Here is a 26,549-nt window from a genome sequence, read left to right as displayed (position 1 = left end):
AATTAATGGGAAGCCTGAACTACAGCTGGCCCATCACAAAGGTACTGCAAAGAACTACTAACAGCTACAGCTGGTCCTCCCAGATGAAGGCCATTGCCCAACAGTAATAGTTGTTGCTACTAGAGGAATGAGGATACAGAAAAGATTTTATAACATTTTATTTGTAGTGTAAAGATTCTATAGACATATCCCATCCTCCCACATTGCATGTCAGGCTTCTGTCCAATAGAAAAATAAAGAGGCAGAGATACAAGATAGCTTTACAAAATGTATAATTTACAGCATTAAAACTATGAACTTTACTTTAAAAAAAAGAATCAAAATTTGGAGAACATATTTTTAAAAGGATACTGCATCTTGCAATGTCTCTGAATATGATACTAACAGGGAGGGGAGAAAAAGAGTAGCACTTTTCAAAAAAAACACACCAGGCACTAAATATTGCTGTGAAGACAACACAGTTACAGATGTGCACACAAATTACTGTTGGGCAGGACTGCAGGCTCTCTTCACCCCTAGGGTCTAAAGTCAATTTAGTGTTCATACGTTTTCAAATGGGGCTTTTTTGTACCAAGGCCCTGCCCCTTCTTAGAAGGGATTTTGAAGTCACTAAGAAAAGCTGTGCCATAATGTGCCTCAGGCAATGCAATCTGGCTCCTGAGGAACCGATGCTAGCTTTTTAAAGGAGTCAAACTCCAAATGCAGGGCCGCTATCAAAGCAGCCATCTCATCCTTATGCATTCATCACGACAAAAAATACCCAAGACTGAGGCCGATACCATAAGGGGAGATGTGAATGACAGTAAAAATATTCCCTCCATACCATCTGCAGATGACGTCATTAGGTAAAGAACATTTTTAATTGGTGGGGAACAGGGCTATACAGAAACTATGTACAAAAGCAGAATTTTAAGAGGAAAGGTGGGTAAGGAACATGGTTGAAGGATACCTCTCCATCACCCAGGGTACTGCCATGCAACAGCTCCCAACTGCGGTGGAAGAGGGAACATGTAGGTCTGCAATGAATGGGGAAGATCCAGCTCCTTGCTGCTCAAGATTCCTCATTTTTTTAAAAAACAAGCAGTACAGTTGGGCATAGGAATAATCTTTAGTATCAGAGAATGAATTTCAACAATAGGGATAAAACGGGGGTTTCCAGAGGAAGTACCACTGCATAACAGGTATTCCGATTTCACTTCCCCCGGGAAGTGAGCATTCTCTAGAAGATCCACAGGACAGCTTTTCCAGATCAGGACAACTGAGGTTTGTCTGTACCAACGTATCGAAGCAGCAAGGGTTGAGCTCGGCTCAGGTGGCCCCGTCGAGTATTGGTGGCCAATCTTTGCTGGGCCAAGAAGGACTGGACTGGTGTAGAGGTGGATGACCGCTCCTCTGTAGCCCGCTGGTGCAGCGCCAGGCCCTGCAGTGGGGGGAAAAGAAACATTTGGCTTGTGCCAGCAGACTCTTGGATGGAGATGGAGGGTTCTTCACTGTTCTTCCTCCATAGGGCTCTGACCAGGACAGTATGTGTCAGAAGACACGAAAAGGCCATGTTCTGTGATCCAGATATATACAGGATCACCAAAATGATCTACTGTAAAGAGCCCAACTTCAGACATTTTACTCAGCAGTGTTTAGCAGCTGCAAAACGTGTCTGGAACCAAAATAGTTAGAAAAAGTAAGAGATTCTCAGGATGTTAAGCTCCACAGCAGTTATGCATACTGTTCTCCTGCAAAGCAATGTGCCAACCTTCTCTCACACCCCTGCATCAGTACATGCACCTCTATTTATGCCTAGTCCAATTCAAACTCACCATGTTATACCAAGCAGTGATGATGAGTTTCTCTTCTTGTTCCTGTTGAGATTTTGTCTTCTCAAAATCCGACTAATGAGATGAAGCACAGAGAGGAAAAAGAAGGTAAGTGGTCATGCTGCTAAACCCCAAGGCTGTGTGTGTGTGTGTGTGTGTGTGTGTGTGTGTGTGTTGGGGGGGATTGTGGAAAACCCCAAGCTTATGCTGCCAAGGCCAACCAAAACAGAGGGGAGATGAGGAGTGTACCTCTTTCTTTTATAGATGTGCAGGACCTCAGTCTACCAATTTGATCCCAAGTGAAAGCAAAGTAAGGACAACAGGAAACTACCTGAGCTGCTAACAGGGTGGTCAAAGCAGGCAACGCATGGCAAACCACTCATCTGAAATAACTTATATTGACTTTGGGAAGATAAGGAATTAATGCATTATACCCAAGACACCTGTAGCTTATGGGTAAGAGGGCTGCAGTGCGCACGTCCTTGTTAATTTTGGAAACTTGTTATAATAAGAATAGCCCTGTTGGATCAGGCCAGTGGCCCACCAGATGCCCTGGGGAAGCCTGTGAGCAGGACCAGAGCAGAACAGCAGTGTCCCTTCCTGCAGTTTCCAGCAACTGGTATTCAGAAGCCCATTCCTTCCAACAATGGAAGTAATACATAGCCATCATAGTTAGTAACCGCTGATAGCCTAGTCCTCATTTAAAGCCATCAATGTTTGGTGGCCATTACTGCCTCTCAAGGGAGCAAATTCCATTGTTTAACTAGAGGGGCCTTTGGCCTAATCAGGCAGGCTCTTATGTAAGAGAAGCTGCAACCCTCATTCTCGGAAGAGGAGCTCACCTCCAGGTGGTTGATTTTCTTATCCTTTTCCTGCAGCTGGTTTTTCAAAGCCTGGATCTCTGGTGGAACTCCATGAGGCTGCTGCTTGGGATCCAGCTTCTTGATGACCTGTGAAAGGATAAAGAGAGATCTTCCATAATCACTTAGCTTTGGGAGGCCAAGACCATTTAGCTACTAGAAAGGCCCTGAAGCAACATTGCTGACTGAATCACATTGACCGCAGGAAAGTGTGTATGATCTACAAAGCTTCACCAATGTATGCCTGTGCACAAGGCACTGGAAAGACTTGACTTACTGTGCAGGCTTTGTCCATATAACGCTTGTATCGTTCCTCCATGGCTCTCATATCTTCATCTTTCTTCTTCAAAGACTGCTGCAGTTCATCAATCTTCTTGGCAGCTGTTGAGAAAGGCGGGGACATCAATGCTGTCCTTGACCCCAAAATGTGGACAGGGGACAAATGGAGTAGCAAGAATCTTCACTCTATGCTCTACAAGGTCTTCTGATTTCTGGGTAGCCCAGCCCAGCCCAGCCCAATGTGGTACCCAGCAAAGGTTGGGCTTAGTTGAGACTCCTAAAGCAATGGATCTGTCATCCACCCACTTACTGTTGCTGTCCACTTTTGGCTCCAGTTCATCAAGGCATTCCTTCTTCTTCTGAAGCTCTGCATGGGCCTCATGCAATTTCTCTCTGATCAGGAAACAGAAAGAGAAACAGAAGCTAGGCATGCAGGTGTCTTGAAGAATAAGGACCAGAAACCTGAAGAGTGTGCAACCAAAGCCCTGCTGTGTATTGTTTGACAGCATCAATATGTTGCTAAGTAGCACAGCTGGACCCATAACAACCCCAGATATGCATAATAATAATAATAATAATAATAAATTTTATTTATATCCCGCCCTCCCCAGCCGAAGCCGGGCTCAGGGCGGCTAACAACAATAAAACAGTACAAAAATACAACATAAACAACATTCTAAAATCATTCATTATAAAAATTAATTAATTCAAGCCACTGGCGACCATTGGGCCAGAGCTCTGCGAAGATTGCCGAGGGAGGGAGTCAGGCTGTGCCCTAGCCAAAGGCCTGGTGGAACAGCTCTGTCTTGCAGGCCCTGCGGAAAGATGTCAAGTCCCGCAAGGCCCTGGTCTCTTGTGACAGAGCGTTCCACCAGATCGGAGCCACAGCCGAAAAAGCCCTGGCTCTAGTTGAGGCCAGCCTAACCTCTCTGAGGCCTGGGACCTTCAAGATGTTTTTATTTGAAGACCGTAGGTTTCTCTGTGGGGCATACCAGGAGAGGCGGTCCCGTAGGTACGAGGGTCCTAGGCCGTATAGGGCTTTAAAGGTTAAAACCAGCACCTTAAACCTGATCCTGTACTCCACCGGGAGCCAGTGCAGCTGGTATAGCACCGGGTGAATGTGATCTCGCAGCGAAGACCTCGTAAGGAGTCTCGCTGCAGCATTCTGCACCCGCTGGAGTTTCTGGGTCAGTCTCAAGGGCAGCCCCACGTAGAGCGAGTTACAATAATCCAGTCTGGAGGTGACCGTCGCGTGGATCACAGTGGCTAGGTCAGGGCGAGAGAGGTAAGGAGCCAACTGCTTAGCTTGGCGGAGATGGAAAAATGCCGCCTTTGTTATAGCTGCAATCTGCGCCTCCATGGAAAGGGAGGTGTCGAAGATTACACCCAAACTCTTAACGGACGGTGCTGGCACTAATTGCGCCCCCGCAAGAGATGGGAGTTGCCCCCCCAATCCCATATCGCCCCGTCCCAGCCACAGGACCTCTGTCTTCGAAGGATTTAGCTTCAACCGGCTCCCACGTAACCATCCAGCCACAGCTTCCAAACATCTGGTCAGTGTGTCTGGGGCCGAGTCAGGATGGCCATCCATCAACAGATAGAGTTGGGTGTCATCGGCATACTGATGACAACCCAGCCCAAAACTCCGAACAAGCTGGGCGAGGGGGCGCATAAAGATGTTGAAAAGCATCGGGGAGAGTATCGCACCCTGAGGTACTCCACACACCAAGGAGTGGCGCGATGACAATTCCCCCCCAAGCGCCACCCTCTGTCCCCGACCAGAGAGAAACGAGCGCAGCCATTGAAGGACTGTGCCCTGGATCCCCACGTCGGCAAGGCGGTGGTCCAGAAGTTCGTGATCGACCATGTCGAAAGCTGCTGATAGATCTAGAAGAATCAGCAGCCCCGACCCGCCTCGATCCAGCTGTCTACGAAGGTCATCTGTTAGGGCGACCAGAGCCGTCTCGGTCCCATGACCAGCGCGGAAGCCGGACTGGAATGGATCCAGAGCCGATGTTTCATCCAGAAACCCACCAAGCTGTTCAGCAACCGCTCTCTCAATCACCTTACCCAGGAACGGAAGATTCGAAACCGGGCGGTAATTGGATAGATCTAAAGGATCTAATGATGTTTTCTTTAAGAGCGGGCGCACCACTGCCTCCTTCAGTTCCCCTGGGAATGTCCCCGTGCCAAGGGACAAATTGATGATATCCCCCAGGAGGGCCCGCACCTCGTCTGGACACGCTCTAATCAGCCAAGACGGGCACGGGTCGAGAGGACAGGTGGTGGGCTTTCCAGCTCGGAGGAGTCTGTCCACATCGGCTGGGGATATCTGGTCGAAGTGGTCCAATACTGGACCTGAGGACAGTCGAGGGGCCTCCAGTTCCTTTATTGTATCTAAATTGGCAGGGAGGTCATGGCGGAGCGACAAGACCTTCTCTGCAAAAAAGCTCGCAAATGCCTCACAGCCGTGTGTCAATTTGTTATTTAAATTTGGCTGTCCCTCAAGGGACGTTAAAGACCTGATTATACTAAATAATTGCGCTGGGCGAGAGCTAGCGGATGCAATGGAGGCCGAGAAGTATAACTTCTTAGCAGCCTTCACCGCCATCTCGTAGGTTTTCATAAAAGCCCTATAAGATGTTCTTGAGGCTCCGTCACGGGCACCCCGCCATACTCGCTCTAGCCGTCTGAGGTCCCGCTTCATTTTCCGGAGCTCCTCGGTAAACCAGGGAGCCCGGTTTCTGCGGGGTCGCAGAGGGCGCTTAGGTGCGATCTCATCGATGGCTGCCAGGAGCTGGGCATTCCAGCCCTCAACAAGCTCAGTCAATGAGTCGCCAGGGGGAGCAAAGTCCCGCAAGGCTTGGCGGAATCTCTCAGGGTCCATCAGCCTCTGCGGGCGAGCCCAAATTGGCTCGCCACCTAAGCAGGGTGGGGGTGGAAAGTCAATCCTGGCTTTCAGAGCGTAGTGATCAGACCATGGCACCTTAATCGAAGGAGACATGATCACATCTATACCGACGCCAAAGATCAAATCCAGCGTGTGGCCTGCTTGATGTGTGGGGCCCGAAACAAACTGGGAGAGCCCTAGTGTCGCCATGGAAGACACCAGGTCCAGAGCCTGTGAGGAGGGAGTGGCATCAGCATGGATGTTGAAGTCCCCCAATACCAATAGGTTAGGGAACTCCAAGGCCCAGCCGGCCACCGCCTCCAATAGGCCTGACAGGGTGGCTGCTGGTGCGCTAGGTGGCCGGTACACCAGCCAGACAGCCAAGCTCTCCTCGGAGCCCCACACTAGGCCAACACATTCGATGCCGGGGATCGATGGCGATGGTAGAGCCCTGAAAGGGCAATCTTCCCGGATTAATAATGCCACCCCTCCCCCCCGGCCCACAGTCCGCGACTGGTGGAGGACAGAGAAACCCAGGGGCGCCATCTCTCGTAAGGTAACTGTTGCCCCTTTGCGCACCCAGGTCTCCGTCACACAAGCCAGGTCGACCCCCTGCGAGATAAAGAAATCTCGCAGGGTGGCGGTTTTATTGCCTATAGACCTGGCATTGCACAGCACCAGTGACGGAGGTGAGTAATCCTTGCTCACCCTACCCTCGTCCCTCGGGATGGGGCGCAGATTGGAAAGGGTACGAGCGTATCCATATCTCGATCCCCTTCGCCTGTAACATCTGCCCCCACCGCCATACCTCCCTCGCCCCTCCACGGTAGCAATCCCAGGCCTCATAGTGGCCTCCATTGATGGCAATTAATAGTATTCTTTCGCAGCCTAGAACAATAAAACCTTAAAACAATAAAAACAAAAAACAAAAACAACCCAGAAAACAGTAAAACAATACAAACAAAAACTGCAAAAATTACAAATTCATCAAAATCTAACAGATTCCCCAGCCCACCCAAACATCCATCCCACCCCCATATATAGAATCGAAAGGGAAAGGGAAATATTAAAAAACAAAAACAAAACAAAACATGTTAAAAAGAGCTCTGCACTCCTCCGGGTCCTCCTGGGCAGTAGCAGCATCAATGGCAACAACCATCCTTGTGAGGCCCCACCCTGGGCCGGATAGTAAGTGGCAGGAGCAGTCCTTGTGAGGCCTGTCAGGCCCTCCCTAGGCCAGGTGGTAAGTGGCAAGAAGGAGCAGGGCCCTCAGGCACTCACGCAGGAGAGTCTTCCTGGGCAGCAGAGCAGTCCTTGTGAGGCCCCAGGCCCCGCCCCAAGCCAGATGGTAAGTGGCAAGAGCAGGGCCCTCAGGCACTCACCACAGGGGAGTCTTCCTGGGCAGCAGAGCAGTCCTTGTGAGGCCCCAGGCCCCGCCCCAAGCCAGATGGTAAGTGGCAAGAGCAGGGCCCTCGGCACTCACGCAGGAGAGTCTTCCTGGGCAGCAGAGCAGTCCTTGTGAGGCCCCAGGCCCCGCCCCAAGCCAGATGGTAAGTGGCAAGAGCAGGGCCCTCAGGCACTCACCACAGGGGAGTCTTCCTGGGCAGCAGAGCAGTCCTTGTGAGGCCCCAGGCCCCGCCCCAGGCCAGATGGTAAGTGGCAAGAAGGAGCAGGGCCCTCAGGCACTCACGCAGGAGAGTCTTCCTGGGCAGCAGAGCAGTCCTTGTGAGGCCCCAGGCCCCGCCCCAGGCCAGATGGTAAGTGGCAAGAGCAGGGCCCTCAGGCACTCACCACAGGGGAGTCTTCCTGGGCAGCAGAGCAGTCCTTGTGAGGCCCCAGGCCCCGCCCCAAGCCAGATGGTAAGTGGCAAGAGCAGGGCCCTCAGGCACTCACGCAGGAGAGTCTTCCTGGGCAGCAGAGCATTCATCAAATGCAACAAAGAAAACCAAGTGAGCTTTAGCCCTTTCCAACCCTGTCCCTCAAACTGAATTGAATCACTTACAGATGCTCCTCCAGCTTCTTTTGTAGGAGAGAAGACTAAAAAGAGAGAGAAATGACTGTTTAGGATTTTTATTTTGTTTGCAGATCAATTAGCTAAGTTGCTGTTGTTGTCATCATCTGACCACTAGAGTGAGCTGGTGCTATGTTCAGTATATCTTACACAGAATACTAAAACCTGTGTAGCTGTAGTGTACCCTGTACTCCTGAAGACCTCCTTGCACTCAGGTTATGCATAAATTTGCTGGCTTTGAAGGATTCATTCTGGGGGCACTAGGAGTTCAAGGTTTCAGTTCAGATTTGTCTTCATGAGCTAGGAAAGTGAAACTGGGATGCTGCTGACTCAGAAGCACTCTTAAAATGGAACAGAGAATTCCATTCAGCTCTGCAAACATGGTTGTCTATGCTGGCATGACAGGGGGGATAAAAATATCCAGTATACAGTAAGTGAACTAAACACAGCCAGTGGCTCAACTCTACAGTCAATCCTACTGTCAATTAACAAGGCTGCAGTCTGAAAAACAAAAGGTCTTTCTATACTAGTTACTAATCCATTCATGCATTAAAACCTCACTCCCATCTTTGGAAGTAAAAGCCAAAGTCCCCTCCCTCCACCTGAGACCATTCAGGGTCTGTCACTCAAGTAGCATCAATAGATGTGGGCAATGCAAAAGCATTTACTTTTCAAGATTTACTACAGCTTTTACTAGGTGTGCAAATGTTGGTTTACATTGCTCAATGTCACATCAACAGCATTTCTCTTTCACCTCTAGCCTAAAGGCTCTCAACCATTAGGAAGTTTTTCCTCTACTTCCTTTTCAATTATCCCAGTAGGGAAGCAACCTCCCTTTGGAAAATGCTGAACTGTAATTGTTTACAGACTTATTAATATACGAGACTCACAGGGCAGTAACATGAAGAGTTACTGATTTTGTAGGAGACAGCACATCTCCTAAGAGATGTTGGTACAGTTAACTAAAAGGTACCCTTTAAAGGTAAAGTTACCCCTGCCCGTACGGGCCAGTCTTGACAGACTCTAGGGTTGTGCGCTCATCTCACTTAAGAGGCCGGGAGCCAGCGCTGTCCGCAGACACTTCCGGGTCACGTGGCCAGCGTGACGAAGCTGCTCTGGCGAGCCAGCACCAGCGCAGCACACACCGTTTACCTTCCCGCTATAAAGCGGTACCTATTTATCTACTTGCACTTAGGGGTGCTTTCGAACTGCTAGGTGGGCAGGAGCTGGGACCGAAAGATGGGAGCTCACCCCGCCGCGGGGATTAGAACCGCCGACCATACGATTGGCAAGTCCTAGGCACTGAGGTTTTACCCACAGCGCCACCTGGTACAGTTAACTACTTTGCACCAATTCAGAAACAAATCTAGACTGCTCCTACCTTTTCAGATTATCAGAATGCCGTTTGGAACAGAAATTACCAATTCAAAACAGCACCTATGATTCCCAGCTTCCCTTCTGCACTAAGAAAACTGAACTTGTGCTCCTCTAAACCTTCAGAATACACAGGCCCCTTAGCAGCTCTTGGCAGGTGAACCCAGAGCAAGCCCCTTGTCTTTGACGCACCAAGAACCAAGCAAAGACAGAAGAGAAGCAACAGTGAGTTTGCAGCGGAGTAGGTTAGATGGTGGAAGCAACACAGAATGTGAAAGTACTTACAATGGCCTGGGCAGGACAGCCAGCAAGTCAGAAGGGAGAAAGAGAGGGCTGTTAGCATAGTGAGATTAGGGAAGTGAGGAGGAAAAGAGGTCTGGGCAGAAGGTAATGGTGAACATTAGAACAGGCCACAGGCGAGGGGACACAGGGCTCTCAAACTGGGGCAAAACTACACTTACAGCCTGCGAGTTCTTGCCCTCCCCCCCATAGGCAACAAGCCCATAAACCCGAGAAAAAAGGTTCTTAGCCAAATAGCACACCTTTGTCCAGAGTAGCTACAATAAACTGCAATTTAGCAGCTCCTAAAACCCACAAGTGTAGCCTTATCATGGAATTTGTATGTTCAAGGAATCTCTACCACCTGCCTTATAGCAATCCTGTAAGCAGTAGTCAGTATCTGAGGATTAGCCCCAGTCCTTTTTCATTGTTTCGAGCCCCAAGGTAATTTGGGAGGCTAAAAACTGCCAATATACAGGTAGAGTTCCCCCACTTGGTACACAGAGAGCACACAATCCTAGATGTTGCAACAAAGATCTCATACAGCCCTGCTCCTTTGTTTTGTCTTGGTTTTAAGTCTCCATTGAGAAACTGACAGGTGGGTTTATGCCACCAGTTCCCATTACTGCCACCCTGTAAGAAGGTCTAGATTCAGGCTGAGAGTAGAGACCACCAGCCTCTGTGAAAATCTCCTTCAAAACCTCCCTGTGAGCCTGACTCTGACAAGGCCTCACAAAACCCTCTTTTCTCAAGCAAACTCACATCTTCTGCTTTGCTTCCTTGCTCCTGGAGGGCCCGTTGCAGCTCCTCTACTTGCACCTTGAGCTCAGTGATCTGTTGCTGGCTCAGTCTGGATAGAGAGAAGGGCAAATCAAATTAAAACAGGCAAGAGAAAAGCCAGCTGCAAGCAGCAACAAAGCCCACTTGACTGTCAGTATAGATGGCGCCTAGCAAAAAAGCTACTGTGATAAGTAGTACACTTTCAAATGGCTCTGTTTATTTCTGAGCCAGAGCAATGAGAGGAGAAGGGAGCTTGCCCCTCACTAGTTAACAAAGATAAGCTAGGACAAAATTCTATTTTTTAAAATATGTTAGTTTAACATTCCTAGTAGATCATGCAAACAGTGCTTCGGCTCAAGGACACTCCCCAGCTGACCAGGCAAACATGGTTTCACTTGATGGGCCAACAGTAAGAGTTTCCCCACTGGTTTTTAGAACAGAAGGTAGAATATTGCCTACCAGATAAGAGGAAGAACAGTGAATAAAAATAATTCTAAATTAGAATTGCAAATTTAATAGCTGGTCAAAGGTTACGAGGGACTGGAGAAGGCAGGTTGGATCTCCTAAGACCAGTGGGGACAAACTGCAAACTTTCCAGCTTATTGGATACCTTTGCTGTGCCTCTAGCTGGTTCTTAGTACGGTTAGATTCCTCCAGCAGCCCTTGCAATTCAGTCTGCTGCAGCCGATAGGACAGCTCTTGTGCACATAGCATCTTGTTCTCATGCTGCAGCCGCACAATGGTCTCCCTGGCCGCAAGAAACACAGAATGTTACGATTATTAGCTGGGGCATTATCCAATGTTGTGGACCACCACCACTTCCCAGCCCCAGCCCCTGCTTCATGTGGGCCCATTCTTGACTCTTTCCCCCACTCCCAACCCTAAAAGCTGTACTAAAAGTCAGAACAGCTCATAGAGAGGATGCAATCTCTAGAACTGGGGGCCAAAGCAGAGCAACGCATATTGGGATAGACAGTATTCATAGAGATTACCATGCTGTATTATCTAGCATATACATTAGGAGCGTTCACTTAGAGCCTGACCTTTTAAAGAATTTATCTCATAACTGTATGAAGCAGAAAACTGCACCCCAGTTTTCTTAAGCTTAAGTGAACAAGCTAAAGGTGATCTTGGGATGATACCTGTTTCATCTACAATATCAGAAAAATAAATCCAGGATAGCACCCCCACCCACCCACACCACTTTCTCTTTATCACCAAAAGGACACCAGGGTAAGATTGACTCCAACCTCTGGCTGATGGAAGTAATCAAGTATAATTATGAATAACAGCAAGTCCCCAATTTCAAATAGGCCCCATAGGCTTTTGCCCTTCTGCCTCCAAGACAGGATCCCCAAGGGGGCAAAATTTACTTGAGTTCTGCTGGCATGATCTCAGCTGCTAAGTTATCCACAGGAGAAGCAATTTCTTCTAGGATGGTATCTGCAAGGCGGGGGGGGGGGGGAGAGAGAAACAGAAGATACATTTATTTTTCCTCTGGCTTTCTATCCAAAGGTACAGGTGTTGTTGGAGGGAAGGAGCCGATTGTTCCCAAATACTACCTTGCTATAAAGCACAACCCTCTAAGATGGTATCACTCAAGCTTTCCATGTCACTTGACCTAGCCAGGGCTGGACAACTCATCTACCCTGAGTTGGAGCAATAAAAGTGCAGTTATGGCTCCCAGTAGTATTAAGCAAAACATGGTCCACACTGGCATCAAGAGAAATACATTTAAACAGGAGAAGAATGAAGGCTGAGAAAAGCCACACAGAGATGGGAGGTGAAACCTCACTTCAGGCAGCAGCCAACTATAATACAAGGTCTTCCCCTACAAGCTGGTTCAGGCAAACGCATGGCAGACCAAGCACACACACAGGCTGTAGGCAAAGCTCTTGGAGACAGGTGTGTGAGATCCTATCAGGCTTAGCCTAAAATTTAATTTATATAATTTCTTTACCACCCTTCATTAAAAGAGATCCTAGGGTGATTTACATATCAGAACAATTAAGATCACAAATCACATAATAAACATTAATTAAAATGAAACAGTAAAAAAGTTGTTCCGTATAGCTGCTCATAGAATTGTAGAGTTGGAAGGGACCACAAGGGCCATGCAGTTCAACCCCCAGCAATGCAGGAATCTTTTGCCCAACGTACGGCTCGAACTCATGACCCTGAGATGAAGAGTCTCATGCTCTACCGACTGAGCTATCCGTCCAGCTTATAAAAACAGTCCAAGCCATTAAAATCCTACCCTCTCAGCCCTCCTGTGGCTTCCAAGGAAGCTAACAGATAAGGGAATCCCCCTGCCCGTGCCTGTAGAAAGTTCTTAAAAATGAAAATGACAGCATTTAATTCATTTATTTTTACTGCACCCTTCCATCCCAAATGGAATCTTCAGGTGTAAATAAGCATAGTAAAAAATATAAAATACATTCGCAAAAAGCAGCCGTAACAACCAAAAAGGAATCGCAAAAACGGAAGCACAACACTCAATCAGCAACTAAATCAAATTATAGGACATTTCAATAAAATAAATGTCCAAACAATATGCTCTTACATCAACACCTAAATGCACAAAGAAGGGTCTAGCTGGATTTCCTGCCCTAGCCCCTGGGCCCACCCCGCTGTGCATTTCAGATGGAACAAATTTCCCCTAATGATTGCAGCATGTAGGCAATGTCCCCATCTCTCACTGTGGCTTTTCGGGTATTAACAAATGTTAAAAGTAGTTGGCTGCTAGTTTACTGTAACTTGAGTGCACTTGGCCCTGTCAACACAAAGACAAGTCCCTTTTCTCCTTAACTTCCAATCATTGTTCTGAGGCAGACTTTATTGGATTTCATTGGGGTGGGGAAGACTTCTGATACTCACCTGCTTGATTTAGGAATTTCTGCTGCACCTGAGCACATCGCAGTTCTTCATTGGCTTCCCGTAAGGCATCCCGCTCTTCAATCAGCCTCTAAGGAAAAAGGGTCAGGAATCACCCCAGGAAAAGGACCACTTAAGCTATGGTGGGCTGATGCCTTATTGTACATTGTCCAAGTAACAGAAACTAGATGCTACTCCTGCCTGATTTCCCTATTCTTGCCACAAGACTAGGAGTAGAGAATCTCAAGCCAAATGCAGCCATCAAGGCTCTCTGACATTTGGGACTCGCCCCACATGCTCTCCAGGCCTGCTCTGTGCCCTCCTTTACCAGGCTAGAATGAGCCAATGAAATGTGATAATGGATGGATAGATAGGTGGTGCATTTGTGTGCATATATAAAAAATCTGTATGGACATACCTGTATCTATACACACCCACCGACCACCAAGCTCGAGCTTTTGCGCAGCCAGAATGCAGCCCTTTCAATGAAGAGAGAAGTCATATCCATTGCTTCACCCACTTTCCCCTCTGGCCCCACCCACACTTGCATGCAACCTCCATAAGGCTGCCCATGAGAGGATGTGGCCCTCAAGCTGAAAAAGCTCCCTCACTCCTGGACTAGGCCTTCACCTGCAAGCCAAAGGAAACGCTCATCATCATCTTGTGGTACAAGTTCTGCGTTACCTCTTTTTCTTTTACCAGGGCCTCAAACTTCTCCTTGAGGTTCTTGAACTCAAACTGCCATTTCTCCGCCTTCAAAGCCTCATCTGCATGTTTGCTGTGGAGCTCTTGCACCTGGAAGAGGGAAGAGTAGGGGTTTGCTGTGCTTATGATCTTTGCCCTCCTCTCCTGCTGCAAAGCAATCAGCAACGCTACTTTTCATTACAGGTTGTCTTGAATCTATGTTTAGTATTGAAGTCCTGCCAAACACCAAGAGTACAAGACTGTTTGAGACAACAGTCTTGCAAAGTCCTGCAAAGCCACAGCACAGCTACAGCTACCAGGTCAATTCTGGTCAAATGGGTTTTGCCTTTCTGGCTCCAATGGTGCTCCAATCTGTCTTTAGGATTCCTTCAGGACAGAGTATTATTGCAAGTGCATTCTGAAGGCTGCAGTCTGCTCAAATGCATTCTCTTATTAACACCAACTCACCTGTCTCTTATGTGCCTCCAGCTGCACACGGACAGCATTCGCACGCCGAAGCTCCTCCTCCAGCTCACAAGTGCGCTGCATGTAGACGGTGTTTCTTTCCTCAAGCAGCCGAACCTGCCGCCGCAGGTCACCCAGGTCTTCCAGCTTCTTCTTGTAGGAGTCCACCATAGCCTCCAGCCGTCCCACCTTGTCTGAGGAGTGACTGCAGAGCAACAGGATATAGATATAAGTATAGGTATCTTTTACAGCTTTTAATGTCAGGTAACTCTGACTTTATTGGATAAAAAGTGGAGGGACAGAAAGTAACTCTACTAGCTATAGAAAACTACTGTGTAAGCAGGAATTGCTGCAGCAAGGTCAAAGGGTGCCAAAAACTGAAACAATAATGGATAAGCAACAAGTATCCCATGCATTTTAAGGCAAACATTCTAAGTTGGACTGTTGCAAACAAATTGCTGTATAGTTAAATGGTAACTGTCCTTTGCTGGTTTGGACACAACAAACAAATAGTAAAGCATTCAATTCCCCACTTCTCCTTCCAGCCACTGGGATGTGATGATAGAAGAGGGCGCATGAAAGCCCAAGGCTTGCTGATGCTCTTTTACATCACATGAAGTTATGGGTTAGTGCATCTATTTTAGAACTGAAGCACTATGTCTACATTTCTGTGTGAAACAGTCCAAAAATTGACAAGTTACAACAAAACTTGAGTTTGCTTTAATGAATAGCAAAAAAAGAAATCTGTGTGAAGTTACCTAACAGCATGCTTTGTACAAAACTCACAAACACAGGAAAAGGAAGACTGGTAATAGTGAGAGGCTGCAATGAATGCTGTTCCAGCACAGAAACCCATCCCCCAAGAACAACTAACATTCTCAATTAAACCAAATTCTTTACACACAAGCTGCCCCACTTCCACCAAATTCCAGATAGCAGAGATTTTGATTATTCAGCAGTACTAATTGGATTCCAAGTAAGAAGCCACATTCCACATATTCACTCAAAACTCCTGGACTAATTTGCTTCTGCTTTTCCAGAACTTCAAGCATTGGAAGAGAGACAGCATTCATCAGGGCTCCAGTGTATAGGCATGAGCCACCCACAAACCCTCTAGTGGGACTGTCAACTCTTCTCCATAGCTGCATTCAACCATCAGCGGCTGTTTGGGAATCTGTTGCTCTGCCTTTTCAGTGGCAAAGATCACCGTGTTAAACTTAAGGATGTGTGCAAAAATGGACTGTCTACCTAAGAGTGTCCAAATATGCAGAGAAGCAGACCTCTGTTAGTCAGCAGCTGCAGTGGGAGGTTTGCCTATATGGCAACACAGCACACCTGAGGCCCAAGATTCACAAATTTGGAGTTTTGACACACAGCAGGCCCAGGCTGGACCATGGGCTGCTTCACAAGCCGTAACACATAACCCAAAAAAATACAAGGGTATATTCACAGTTCTTGCAGCCGAGGCATTGAGGCACACTCACCGCAGCACATCCATCTCGTCTTTCAGTGCCTGGGCTTCCTCAGCCAGGCTGGTCAGCTCCTCATTGCGGTGTTGAAGCTCCAGCACTTCCTTTTCGAGATCGTCACAGCGCACTCGGAAGTCATCTCTGCTGCTTTCCAGCCTGGCCAAAATACATCTAGTTAGCTAGACTTTTCTTCTCATTTTTCTCTGGACTCCACTGCCTTTGGGCACATTGTCCTGAGGGCAATATCATCTCCCCACCCCAGTATCTGCCTTACCGGAAGTTCTCCTCTTGCAGCTGCTCTATCTGGGTTTGAAGCAGCAGCAACTTCTTGCCAGTGAGCCCAGCAGCATCGGACTCAAGCGAGCTTTTCTGCTCCCGGAGACTCTTGTTCTCCAGCGACAAAGTATTCTTTTCTTCCACCAGGATGGAGATCTGAGAGAAGGGGGGAGGAAGACCAGTTTCTGGGAGATGGCTAAGTAATGGAGCTCTAAGTCCAGCTAAGAACTTTGTGGATTCTACCAGGTCCTTCATAAGCCCAACCAGCCTGTGACATTCAACCTCATTCTACTAGTGCCCTAGAAAAAGGGGGGAGAAGCATAGCTCCTTAAGTCTTGGCTGTTCACTTCTTTCCCTTGGCTTTAAGCAGGCTGAAGTGAATCCTGCTCTCCCATTCTCTATCAAATTGCTACATGTAGCCACAAGCAATCGGTTCCTTTTGCTGCTCTAGCAGACCTGTCCCCATATTTTGCAAAACTATGTAACCATACAGTGGGTAACAGAGTAGGCTTAACAGAAATTTGCATGCATGTGCAAAATAATGTCTACAGCTGGCCTCCTGCCCCAACACGCACAGCAGCCGTTGAAATTAGCCTCATCAGGACTCCTCCTGCACCAGCTCATTTGGCGGGAAGGAATTTTTATCATCCACACTGGTACTACTAAAGCACGTGTGAGCTACTGAAAGGAACTGCTAGCAAGCAAGTTCACTTCCTCTCTCTGCAAATCTGGCAGACTTTTTGCCAAAGACCTATGCTCCCTGAATGGAAGTGAAAACTTCATTACAGGCACCTACCGACCTGCTGCAGGGATCCAGAATTGCTACGAAGCTTATTATAAAATTAATGAATGCTAAAATGTTGAGGTTTTAAAAATATGGGGATTATGGCTGTAGAAGATTAAGTAAAAGAAAAAAACAAGGTGAAAACTAGATAAATATAAGGGTGAGGATTTGCTGAACAAATTTGGAAACTGGGATGCAGAAAGGGATGGTACGGGGTAGTCGCTGAAGTAAGGTTTAAGAAAAAAGGATCTGAAATTATACATGTTTGTTTATGTGTTTGTTTGTTTTGTATTGTGTTATGTTTGTGTTTATAAAAATTGTGAAAAACCAATAAAAAATTTATAAAAAACAGAATTGCTACGAAGCTTAAATGCTGCCAAATGAAGAGGCCACAAAAAACCACTCAGCCTGTATAGACATCCCCTAAACCTAAGTGATTCCAGAATCTTCATAGGCAGTTTAGAACCTATAATGCGGAAATGTGGATTTGTAGCTGAATTAGTACAGAGTCTGAAAGCACTTTTAACTCAGGCCAGGCCCAACCCTGCTTCTGTACTGGGTGCAAACAACTCCTCCAACACTCTCAAGCAGTTGTTAACTTGTCAACATGGCACATGCTCATGCAAGGAGGTTAGGCTGGCCCCACCAGGCATGGGGCTCCACTGCTGGGTGAGCAGGTCTGTTATCATAGGCAAGAGCATGGGAAGAGGGAAGACACTCACCTTCTTGAAGGGGGCTGCATCTCCAGGGGCACTTTAGCACCTTGGAGGAGTAAAGGGTTTGTTTTTGTAAAGGGAGTGAGATCAGCCTATCCTTTCTCAGGTCCCCCACAACCCACCCTTCCTGAAATATCCAAAATCTCCACAGTTGCACTGTCTGCTCTTTAAATTTAGCCCCTCTGCCGGACACCAGTCTTGTTCATATGGCTTTAACAGGTAAAAAGAGGCATAAAGCCCAGGACCACTGAATCCAAGGTCAGCCCCAGAACTACCAAGCCGGTCTTGTTCTTTGTCCACAGCAATCTCAAAAACAATGAGGGAAAGGACAGCTGTGCATTAGGAGGGACACAGACTCACACACCACACTGCAGCCAAGCCCAGCTGTCTCCATGCAGCCCAGCAAGCTCACACCATCCACAAAGAACTGCACTTCCCACCCCACCCCAGAAACTGGACTGCATGAGGGAGGAACGGAAGGCAGGCCCTCACCTTGCCTTCATATAAGGAAAGACAGAATATCCAAATGCCCAGAATAGGCCTGGTCCCCAAACACCACCAACTCAGTGCACATAGAGTTGTGCAATATGGAGAGGCAGGCAGGGAGGGAAGGGGAGAGAAAGGATGGTAATCAAGATAGCAGTTCAGAAAATGGCATGTCAGGACTCCTGGAAAATTCCAGCACAGAATATATACCAGGGGCGGGGAACCTGTGGCCCTCCAGATGTTATTGGGAATCCTATCTCTCATCAGCCCCAGCCAGCATGGCTAATGCTCAGAGGTGACAGACAATGCAGTCAACCAAACGTTACAAGACAACAGGTGTCCTACCCCGATATATACTTCCCCATAACTTCCGAGGAAGGGCAGAACCCATTGGAGACCTGATGGTGCTCAGTATTTTTCCATTGTTCCTATGAAGAGTCTCCTGGCTTCCATCATCTGATGCACATTCTTTTAAGTCCACAGCAAACAGAGCTGGTTTCCACCTCCAATATTCTTGGCTCCCAAGAGGCACTCACCTGCTGCTCTAGGTCATGGCAGCGCTGGCGCATGTCATCCGTCTCCTCTAGGTCATCGCTGAGGAAGTAATACTTCCTGGACTACAAGGGAAAACCGGAAAGGTACAAGGAGTCAGTTAGTCAGTCAATAAAAGTCTATATACTACCACAGACACTGAGCAAGGCAAGCCACTCATAGTAGCCCAAGCCTAGCCTTCTTCCTTCGCATTACCTCATCTGGCCCCACCCCCCAAAAAAGGACCTCTTTCTCCATTCCTGCTCAGCCTACATCTATTGAATTTGCACCGTTAGGGCTCATGCCACCCACCCACTCTTAATATATATCACAAGTACCTGGCTGTCAAAGTTCCCATAAGTCTCTGAGCTCAGCGTGTCCGATGAATCTTTGTTTAAGAGCTGCAAAAGACAAAGAGGTTTGGTAACTGGTCACATAGAGGTGACTCACAGAACTTTCTAAGCCCTGTATTTCAGGAAGCAGGCATAGGTGAACTAGAACATCTTTCGGAACTCTCATCTAATGAGCACCAGGCCTGGCAGCAGGGAGTGGGCAGGACTTGGCGGGGGGCGGGGGCAGGGACTAGCGCAAAAGTAGCATCATTACCTGGGAAGACGCAAGATTGTAGGTTGAGAATGAGGGGCACTTCCTGACCAGGGAGATCATTAGCAACACAAAGCAAGCATCCAGTTCCGGAGCCTAATGGCTTCACACTAGGCTGAAGGACACAGTCGCACTCACCTCTTGTATTGCTGTCATAACAACATGCTGCACAGATTCCTCCAGGGTCATGATCTGCTGGATGTGATCTGCAAACAGATGAGGCTGGGCACTCAAATTACTCTCCAACTAGTTCCTTCCTCCCTCTGGCCAGATTCCCTCCCCTGCCCCAAATCATGCGGCCATGAGGGTTGGTACAGCCTCCAGGAGAGGGGCCCAAAGTTCGATAAAGTATTTTTGTGGGTGTGGCAGACTGTCAGATCTCTGTCTGTCTCTCACTGCACCCTCCTTCTGTCTCAAGCTGATTTAAGAAGCCGATATCCCAACTAGTATCAGGGGTGAAGAAAAGTGAGAGGAGAAAACCCAAGGAGAAAGATTGGAAGCTCCAGCTTCAGGAGATCCTGGCGTTATATGAATGAGGCAAGAGCCACCTGAAGAGAGAGGACTAATGAAGGGAAACTGTAAGTCCCTGTAAGCAGGACAGCAATGCCACAACAAATAGAGCACCTGCTTCCTAGACCCCACCCACCCACGGCAGGTATTTAAAGCAGCCATTGCAGAGTCATCCTCATGGCGCAGATGCCCATAAAGCCCCACTGTGACATCCCCCCATTGTAATTGTCATTTGCATACATATACCTTGCTTCCTCTCACAGCTGATGGCACAGCCCAGCACCAGCTGCAGTAGCTTGCCCAGCTCAGCTGTGTCAGACAGCTCTCCAACCAGAGCTACATCAGGCAGCAGCTGCTCCGGGACTTGGTGGCCCAGGACCTGAGAAGACAACAGTGGATATAGCTTCGGACAGCCAGCAGACCTTTCACTGTTGCTGCCACCTACCTATTCCACCTATCTCACTGCGTCTGTGACAGCAATTTGCCTGGGAGAGGACAGGTTACTTTTCAGTATCTTTATCTTAGGTTTGAAATCTGCCACTTGTCCAGCACTAGTCTGTGGCAAGCTTCCAAGTGACCAAACAATGAAGCTTTTGAAACTGCAACAGCCTCTTTCAGTGGGCAATAAGTGACTACACAGGCATGTCTGGAAAGGTGAATTTTTTTTTTTTTAAGTTTTGGGCTAGTAACTTGGGTGGACTTGTTAGCAAGACTGCCTGTACTAAGGAGCATTTACTACTACTACTACTACTACTACTACTACACTGCAATCCCATTCTTCCTCCAAACAGCTCAGGATAGCATATATAGTTTTCCCACTGTTTTATCCCTGTGAGTGTATAGATTAGGCTAAGAGGTAGACCCAAAATCACCACCCAGGAAGGTTGGAGTTAATCAGGGATTTGAAACAAAATCAGGGATTTGAAACAAAATCTCCCCAGTCTAAGTCTCACTTGCCACTCCACTCCACTGGCTATCTTGGGAGTTCTGTACATAGAGAAAGGCACATCCATAGAAAACCAATAACATTTACCCAGCTTTTCTAGAGCAGAGCTATTTCTATTATTATTTATTATCATTATTCAATTTATTACCTACCCTTCACCAGCAGGTCCCTGGGCAGACTACAACAATCTAAAATTCAGTATTAAAACCAGCTAAAACTAATTACCATCAAAGGGATAGGTGGGTCCTGGGAAAAAAGAATGTTAGGCTGGAACCATGAGCTCCGTCTTTCAGTGATGGCTTCAATACAGCCAGGCTGAGTGATTATCAGAGTTTTGTCCCTTGGCATTCACCTGCTGCTCTACTGCCCAAGCAGAGACCCTTAACTTTCATTGGAGGCTTGGGCCATGCCCTGAAATACATCACCACCATGCCAGCAAAGCCAAACCAGAACAGGTACTCACATCCTGGGAGTATTCAACCACACTCTGCAGGACCTTCTTCAAGTTGCTCACCTGGAGGCAAGATAGAGGATGAATGAACATAAATGTGCTGGTTTGTCAGAGTACGGAGACCTGTCATTCCCACTATATTTCCCCTTTCCAAAGGCCATACAGCCAACGAGCAAGACTCTGCTATTTCCCGTGCTGGTACGGAAAGGGGGGGGGGGAAAGCTGGTCATGCTCAGTCGTCTTCAGAACTACTCTGATGGGAGAGAAGAGTCCAGGGTTGATGCAGGACAGGCATCCAATTGGGGTGAAGAGCCCTTCCTACCAAATCCCACCCTCATCTTCAAATCACAAAGCTGGCTGATCAACCTAAGCCAGCTAAGAAACCCTGAAAATTGAACAACTCTGCTTTCCAGGTATTGCTAGGTCAGAGTCTCATGACTTCTGGAGTTCATTTCTTGGCAGTATTTGGGATTGCTAAGCATCTAGGTCTTAGAGACCACCACTCACCCCATTCTCACTTCATACCTTCAGCCTCCAGTTGTCACCAGCATCATCTTTAATCCTCAGGAGCCAGGTTTCATTGAACCAAGATGGGTCTCTGGAAATGAAAACCATAAAGCTGTTGCCTTTGGTTCGGGGGTGGAAAGCAAACTGAGCAACTTTGTGACCTTGCACATATGCTTTGCGAAACAGATTCCATAGTGGCTTTTCACCAGTCTAGAGTCAAGCTCTGCTGTCTTCTGTCTCACAAACAGCTTCATTCACATTGTCCCAATGTTACAAAGAAGGCAACCACAGGAGCTTTCCTCCTGCTAAGCTGTTGTCTGTCCTTCTCTAGTATCAAACTGTCAAATTAACTCATTAGGGAGGGAATTCTGATTTCTGGCAGCACAAACTTAAATGGTCAACTTGCTAACCAGGGAAGCATCAAAGAGAGATTTGTGAGGGAGTGAGGGGAGAATTTGGCCATGCTGACCAGGATAACTCTTGTGAACACTCATGAAGATAACCACCACGACACTCACATTTTGTGCAGCACCTGGGCAATCGTGACCCCGCTGGCCAAATCCTGTTCTTTGGCACATGGCGATGGAACATGAAACGTCTGCAGCTGGAGGAAACAAATCAAATCAGCAAGTGAACACTTTAGGTGCAAAAATAGTGAATTCTTAGATCTGGGAACAGAGAAAGCCCATTCTGAACCAGCCTACAGGGGGACACAACCTGAAATCTGCTAGGGCTGCTAGTGACAGTGTCTATATCAAAGAAGAAAAACACACTTTTTCTGGATAACTCATCTAATGGGAATATATCCATAAGAATGAAAAGTGTGGAGTTACAAAGACTCTTGGCTGAAGGTGGCAACCCTATGTAGGTTTAGGTGCACTTAGGCTTCATGATTAGACACTGAGATCTTTAAAACCAAACTTGAAAATCTATACCAATAGATAAGTCTGCTGCTGCAAGACAACAGTGCCTGCCACACACATGCACCCCCCACACAATGAGCTCGGCACGAGTACTCCCACATGCCTGCAAGGCGCTGATATACACAATGAATCACTAAGCAGAGGCAGCCCAGCTGTCACGCTCACAGTCAGGGCATCCTTGAGTATAATGAAATAGAAGTCTTCCAAGCTACCTCCTGCCTCGAGAGCAGCTACAGGATTTACACCTAGGAGATTTAGGAGTGGCCTTGGTCCTCTCCTCCAACATGCACACAGTCATCCCTGCTTGTTTTCCCATGATTTTAACCTTGCTTCCTCAATTGCAACTAACAGGCTGAAACAACACATTAAGGTTTTCATATTAACCAAAAAGATTACCAAAACAAGTAAGCTTTCTGTCTTTGAATTATCTAGTCCAATTTGGAGTTTTCTACAGGGTCAGATATTTCTCTTACCTACCTCGCTATTAAACAACACTCTCCTTTTGATTGTTAATGTGCCCTGTTTGGAAGATGGTGGTTGCACTACATCCAGTGAATGCTACAAACACTCCACCTTCCTCTGTATTTTGGGTACCTCCCCCTTAAAATTTCATTTGGTTGATGTCCTAATTCTTATGGTTCTCAACTGAAACAGCTACCAGTAAGTGGCAATACCTTAAATTGGATTAGGTCCTATTTGTGTCAAATTATCAGCCTCTCAAGTTAAACTGAACTCTCAGTCGTGCAGAAATCAGATCCCATAGCTCTCTTATTCCCTGGAATCAACATGTTTAGACCAAACTTACATTTTAGGAAACCATGTGTGCCTACCTTCTCCAAATTGTTTACCCCTCTTAATAGAAGTCCCATCAACTACCTGCATGAGCTAAAGTACTGATGTTTTTCCTGAGATACTGCATCCCATATAAACACAAGTATCAGCGACTGACATTGGACCTCAGCATGCCTAAGAGTAGAAGGGTCTCTCCTGCTGGGGGCAGTTTTTACAGGTCTTGCCATGTGAAAGCATCCTAAAGTGGTCCATCTTAGAGCTCTGGCTAATAACATTACAGCACATGAGCATCCACCTTCCCATCAGATCTCGCTTGGGTACCAACTCCAGCCTTCTCACACAAGGCTGACAGATGCCTGATTCTTACTGCAGAAATCAGCATTCCATTCTGAATCTGGAAGAAATACCAGCCATCTTGCATTAGTAAATTATTTCCTAAATATCCAGGTCCCATAAACAAAAGACCCTTCCTTGTTAGCCAAGAACCCCCAACAGCATCTGTGGACTCAGGCACAGAGGTATTGAGGAAAAACAGTGTTAGGGCTGCTCAATTCAGCGTAAACAAAGACTCCTGTGTTTTTAATACTTGTGCAGGAGAGACAAGCTTGACAGGTTCAGCTCCTCCTCTCTTACTGCTGCAGTGCTATGAAAGGCTGATCATACCAAAATCCTTCCTTGTATGACAGCTGTTGCAAATAGAATCTAGAAACAACAACTCCAGTATTTTCTGCCCTGGGCAAAGATAGAAGCATCCGGCATCTTTGGCATGGTGGGTTAGGGAGAAGGTGATTAGCAATGGAAGAACAAAGTTTTCTCATTACAGCTATTAGTGATAAACAGGACATAGGGCAATCTAACCAGGAAGCTCTTGGGAAGGCAGAGCAGCAGCAGCCACTCTTAATAAGCCAAGCAGCCATTCTTTAAGTTAGGCACAAAGGTATGTGCTGCTCTAGTTGTTCAAACACTAGTTTTTCCAGCAAAAACTAAAAATCATTTAAATCTAAAATATGACAACAATGAAGTATGCAAATATAAATATCACACAAATATAATACTTCAAAGAACCCTCCGGTTGGCTCTAATTGCAAAAGAAAAAGTTTTCCAGAAATATTTTCCTTGAGCAAGTTGGTGAAGTTTCTGAGTCAAAATCCACTTATTCTTCACCATCTTAATGCAAAAAACAAAAAGTCTTGTGGTACTTTAAAGTAGGAGGATGGTATTCAATTAAATAATTGTGAGAGGGGAATGACTTCCACTTGTGTAAAAATATTTCCCTCCTCTGCCCCCCTGCACCTCTCCCACGCTATCCCCAGATCTGCTCTAGAGAGTTGAGAGAACCCCTAGAACAGATTTGGGGAGTACATTGGGGGGGGAGTATCATTGCACAAACAGAAGTTGTTCTTCTCACACATAGGAGTGCTCTGAATACAACCCTAACAAATTTACTATGGCATAAGCTTTTGTGAACTACTACATCAGATGCATGAATTGTTAACCCAAGTTAGGAGATACACACGGTGTGGGGGGAGTGAGTGAAGGAGAAAGTCAGCAATGAGGTAAGCAGCAGGGGTAGAAAGAAATGCACTGCAAAGGGTACAGACTGTGGCAATTACAGTAATGCTTAAAGTTGTCACAGTAACAATTCACAAAGCATGGTTGATTATCATGAAAGCATCCTGACATTCGTAAGCTACTTCAACACACGCAATAGGACAAAACCCTGTTAGCTTGATTTGGCTCACAGGTGACACAACTGAACTTAACAATTCAGTAGTTTTCAGATTGTAGACTTTATTACACATGTGGCCCAAAAGCATGGACATTTGTCAGACCCCTGAATCTTCTACTCAAAACACTGAATCAAATTAATGGACAAGTAGCAGCTTCCACAAGGGTTCTCTCAAGAATAAGCAAATCAACAAAAATAAATGCTTTTTCCTTATTTCAGGATTGGGATGAAATGGTCCAGTTTGGAACTGGGCCCCAGTTGAGTAGCATATAAATATATTTCTAATAATCCAGTCTCTGGCTCTCTCATATATTTAACCTCACCAATTAGACTGGTCTGAACTATAGATTGAGCAAGTGTTGCCTTCTTTCTTTTTTTAACATTCCAAGTTGTTTTAAGTTTGTTCCTCTGATGAACTACAAACCTCTATGTCTTGTTCTACACATTTTTAAGCAGGCTGAACTAGATTCTCGATCTCACTCTCATTATGTTACTCCTTGGGGAGTTTGGCAAGATGGGAATTAATCAGATACCCTTCATTGTTCAGCATTTGGTGCTGGGCACAGCAGGTGGTGGGGAAAGATTCTTCCAAGGGAAGGACAGAGAAAGAGAATCTCAAGCAACAGCAGCCAACAGTTGGAAGCCCTAATCATTCCATTTGGACACGAAAGAAAAAGCTAGTTTAAGGGAGCGGGTGGAGGGAACGGAGAAAATCCACAGCGCCAGGGGGCAAAGAGCGCAAATGCAGAGTCATTATGTGTCGAGTGGAGCCTACAAAAATAGCCCGAGGCTTTAAGGCAGACTTGCGGCACCGGGAGGTTTTTAAGAGGATTTGGGAGTTGAGGAGCGGAGTTGGGAGGTAGCCGGGAGGCCTCAAGACTTTCCTGGAAGGAACTCCAGGGGCTGAGCAACCGGTGCTGCTAAGTTCAGGCCTCCGCCGCGGACTTTAACCGACGTCCCTCCCGCCCGTGTTCACCAAACCAAGTGGTTATTACAGGTGTCCATGCACACGATACATTCATACACCCCCGCCACACGCATCCTCTGTCGGTGCATAATGCTTATGGGTGGAACAGCGGGTGTAAAGCACGTCCGTGAGAATGCAGAAACGTGAGCGGCAATTCCGGGTTAAACTAACCCGGAATAATAAAAAAGAGGGGCGCGTGTGGCCTTGTCGGCCATTCTTCCCCTTCCCCAAGGAAGGATTATCCCAGGCGGCTGGGCGAGGAAGCCGGGCGGGAAGGCACCTGTTGAAGACCGGGGGGGGGGGCGGCAGTGGCAGCGGGGCTAACTCGGGGGGGGCGCCCTATGGAGGTGGTGGCGGGAATCAGCCGAGCGGCTGCAGCGGGCGACCCCCCGCGCTCCAGCTCCCGGGCTTACCCAAGTGAGAAGCGCCCCGCAGCGCCCGGCCGGGCCCGTCTCGCTCATGGCTCCGGCGCTGCAAGCCGCGGTACTCCGAGCGCCACGCCCCCTGCTGGCCTAGAGCGGCCCCTTGCGCAGCCCGCGCGTGACGTCAGCC

At 47.3% G+C, this 26,549-nt stretch overlaps 1 protein-coding gene across 1 annotated transcript; it reads right to left on the bottom strand.

Moving 5' to 3' along the window:
• Positions 1 to 142: 142 nt before the first annotated feature.
• Positions 143 to 26,525, bottom strand: HOOK2 (hook microtubule tethering protein 2). Its single transcript, XM_081180310.1, has 22 exons — positions 26,411 to 26,525; positions 22,105 to 22,190; positions 21,605 to 21,677; positions 21,092 to 21,142; positions 19,929 to 20,061; positions 19,311 to 19,378; positions 18,908 to 18,970; positions 18,575 to 18,655; positions 16,051 to 16,208; positions 15,792 to 15,932; positions 14,311 to 14,512; positions 13,843 to 13,953; positions 13,162 to 13,249; positions 11,658 to 11,727; positions 10,895 to 11,032; positions 10,267 to 10,354; positions 7,843 to 7,877; positions 3,261 to 3,343; positions 2,949 to 3,052; positions 2,654 to 2,761; positions 1,815 to 1,886; positions 143 to 1,420 (listed from the first exon to the last, which is right to left on the bottom strand). The coding sequence occupies exons 1-22, from the start codon at positions 26,456 to 26,458 to the stop codon at positions 1,250 to 1,252; spliced, it is 2,172 nt and encodes a 723-aa protein (XP_081036436.1). The 5' UTR covers positions 26,459 to 26,525; the 3' UTR covers positions 143 to 1,249.
• Between the last annotated feature and the right edge of the window lie 24 nt (positions 26,526 to 26,549).

Source organism: Podarcis bocagei (genome assembly GCF_964188305.1).
Source record: "Podarcis bocagei genome assembly, chromosome: 2".
In the NCBI taxonomy this organism is placed as follows: Eukaryota; Metazoa; Chordata; class Lepidosauria; order Squamata; family Lacertidae; genus Podarcis; species Podarcis bocagei.
This window is presented reverse-complemented; position numbering and strand designations above follow the sequence as displayed.

Excerpts from the sequence above, each read along its gene's own strand:
- HOOK2 (XM_081180310.1), bottom strand. The coding sequence starts at position 26,458 with ATGAGCGAGACGGGCCCGGCCGGGCGCTGCGGGGCGCTTCTCACTTGG. Across the intron at positions 19,379-19,928 it reads CAGCTGTGAGAGGAAGCAAG|ATCACATCCAGCAGATCATG; the intron begins GTATATGTATGC and ends ATCTGTTTGCAG. Across the intron at positions 16,209-18,574 it reads GCCATGACCTAGAGCAGCAG|ATCTCCATCCTGGTGGAAGA; the intron begins GTGAGTGCCTCT and ends CCCTTCTCTCAG.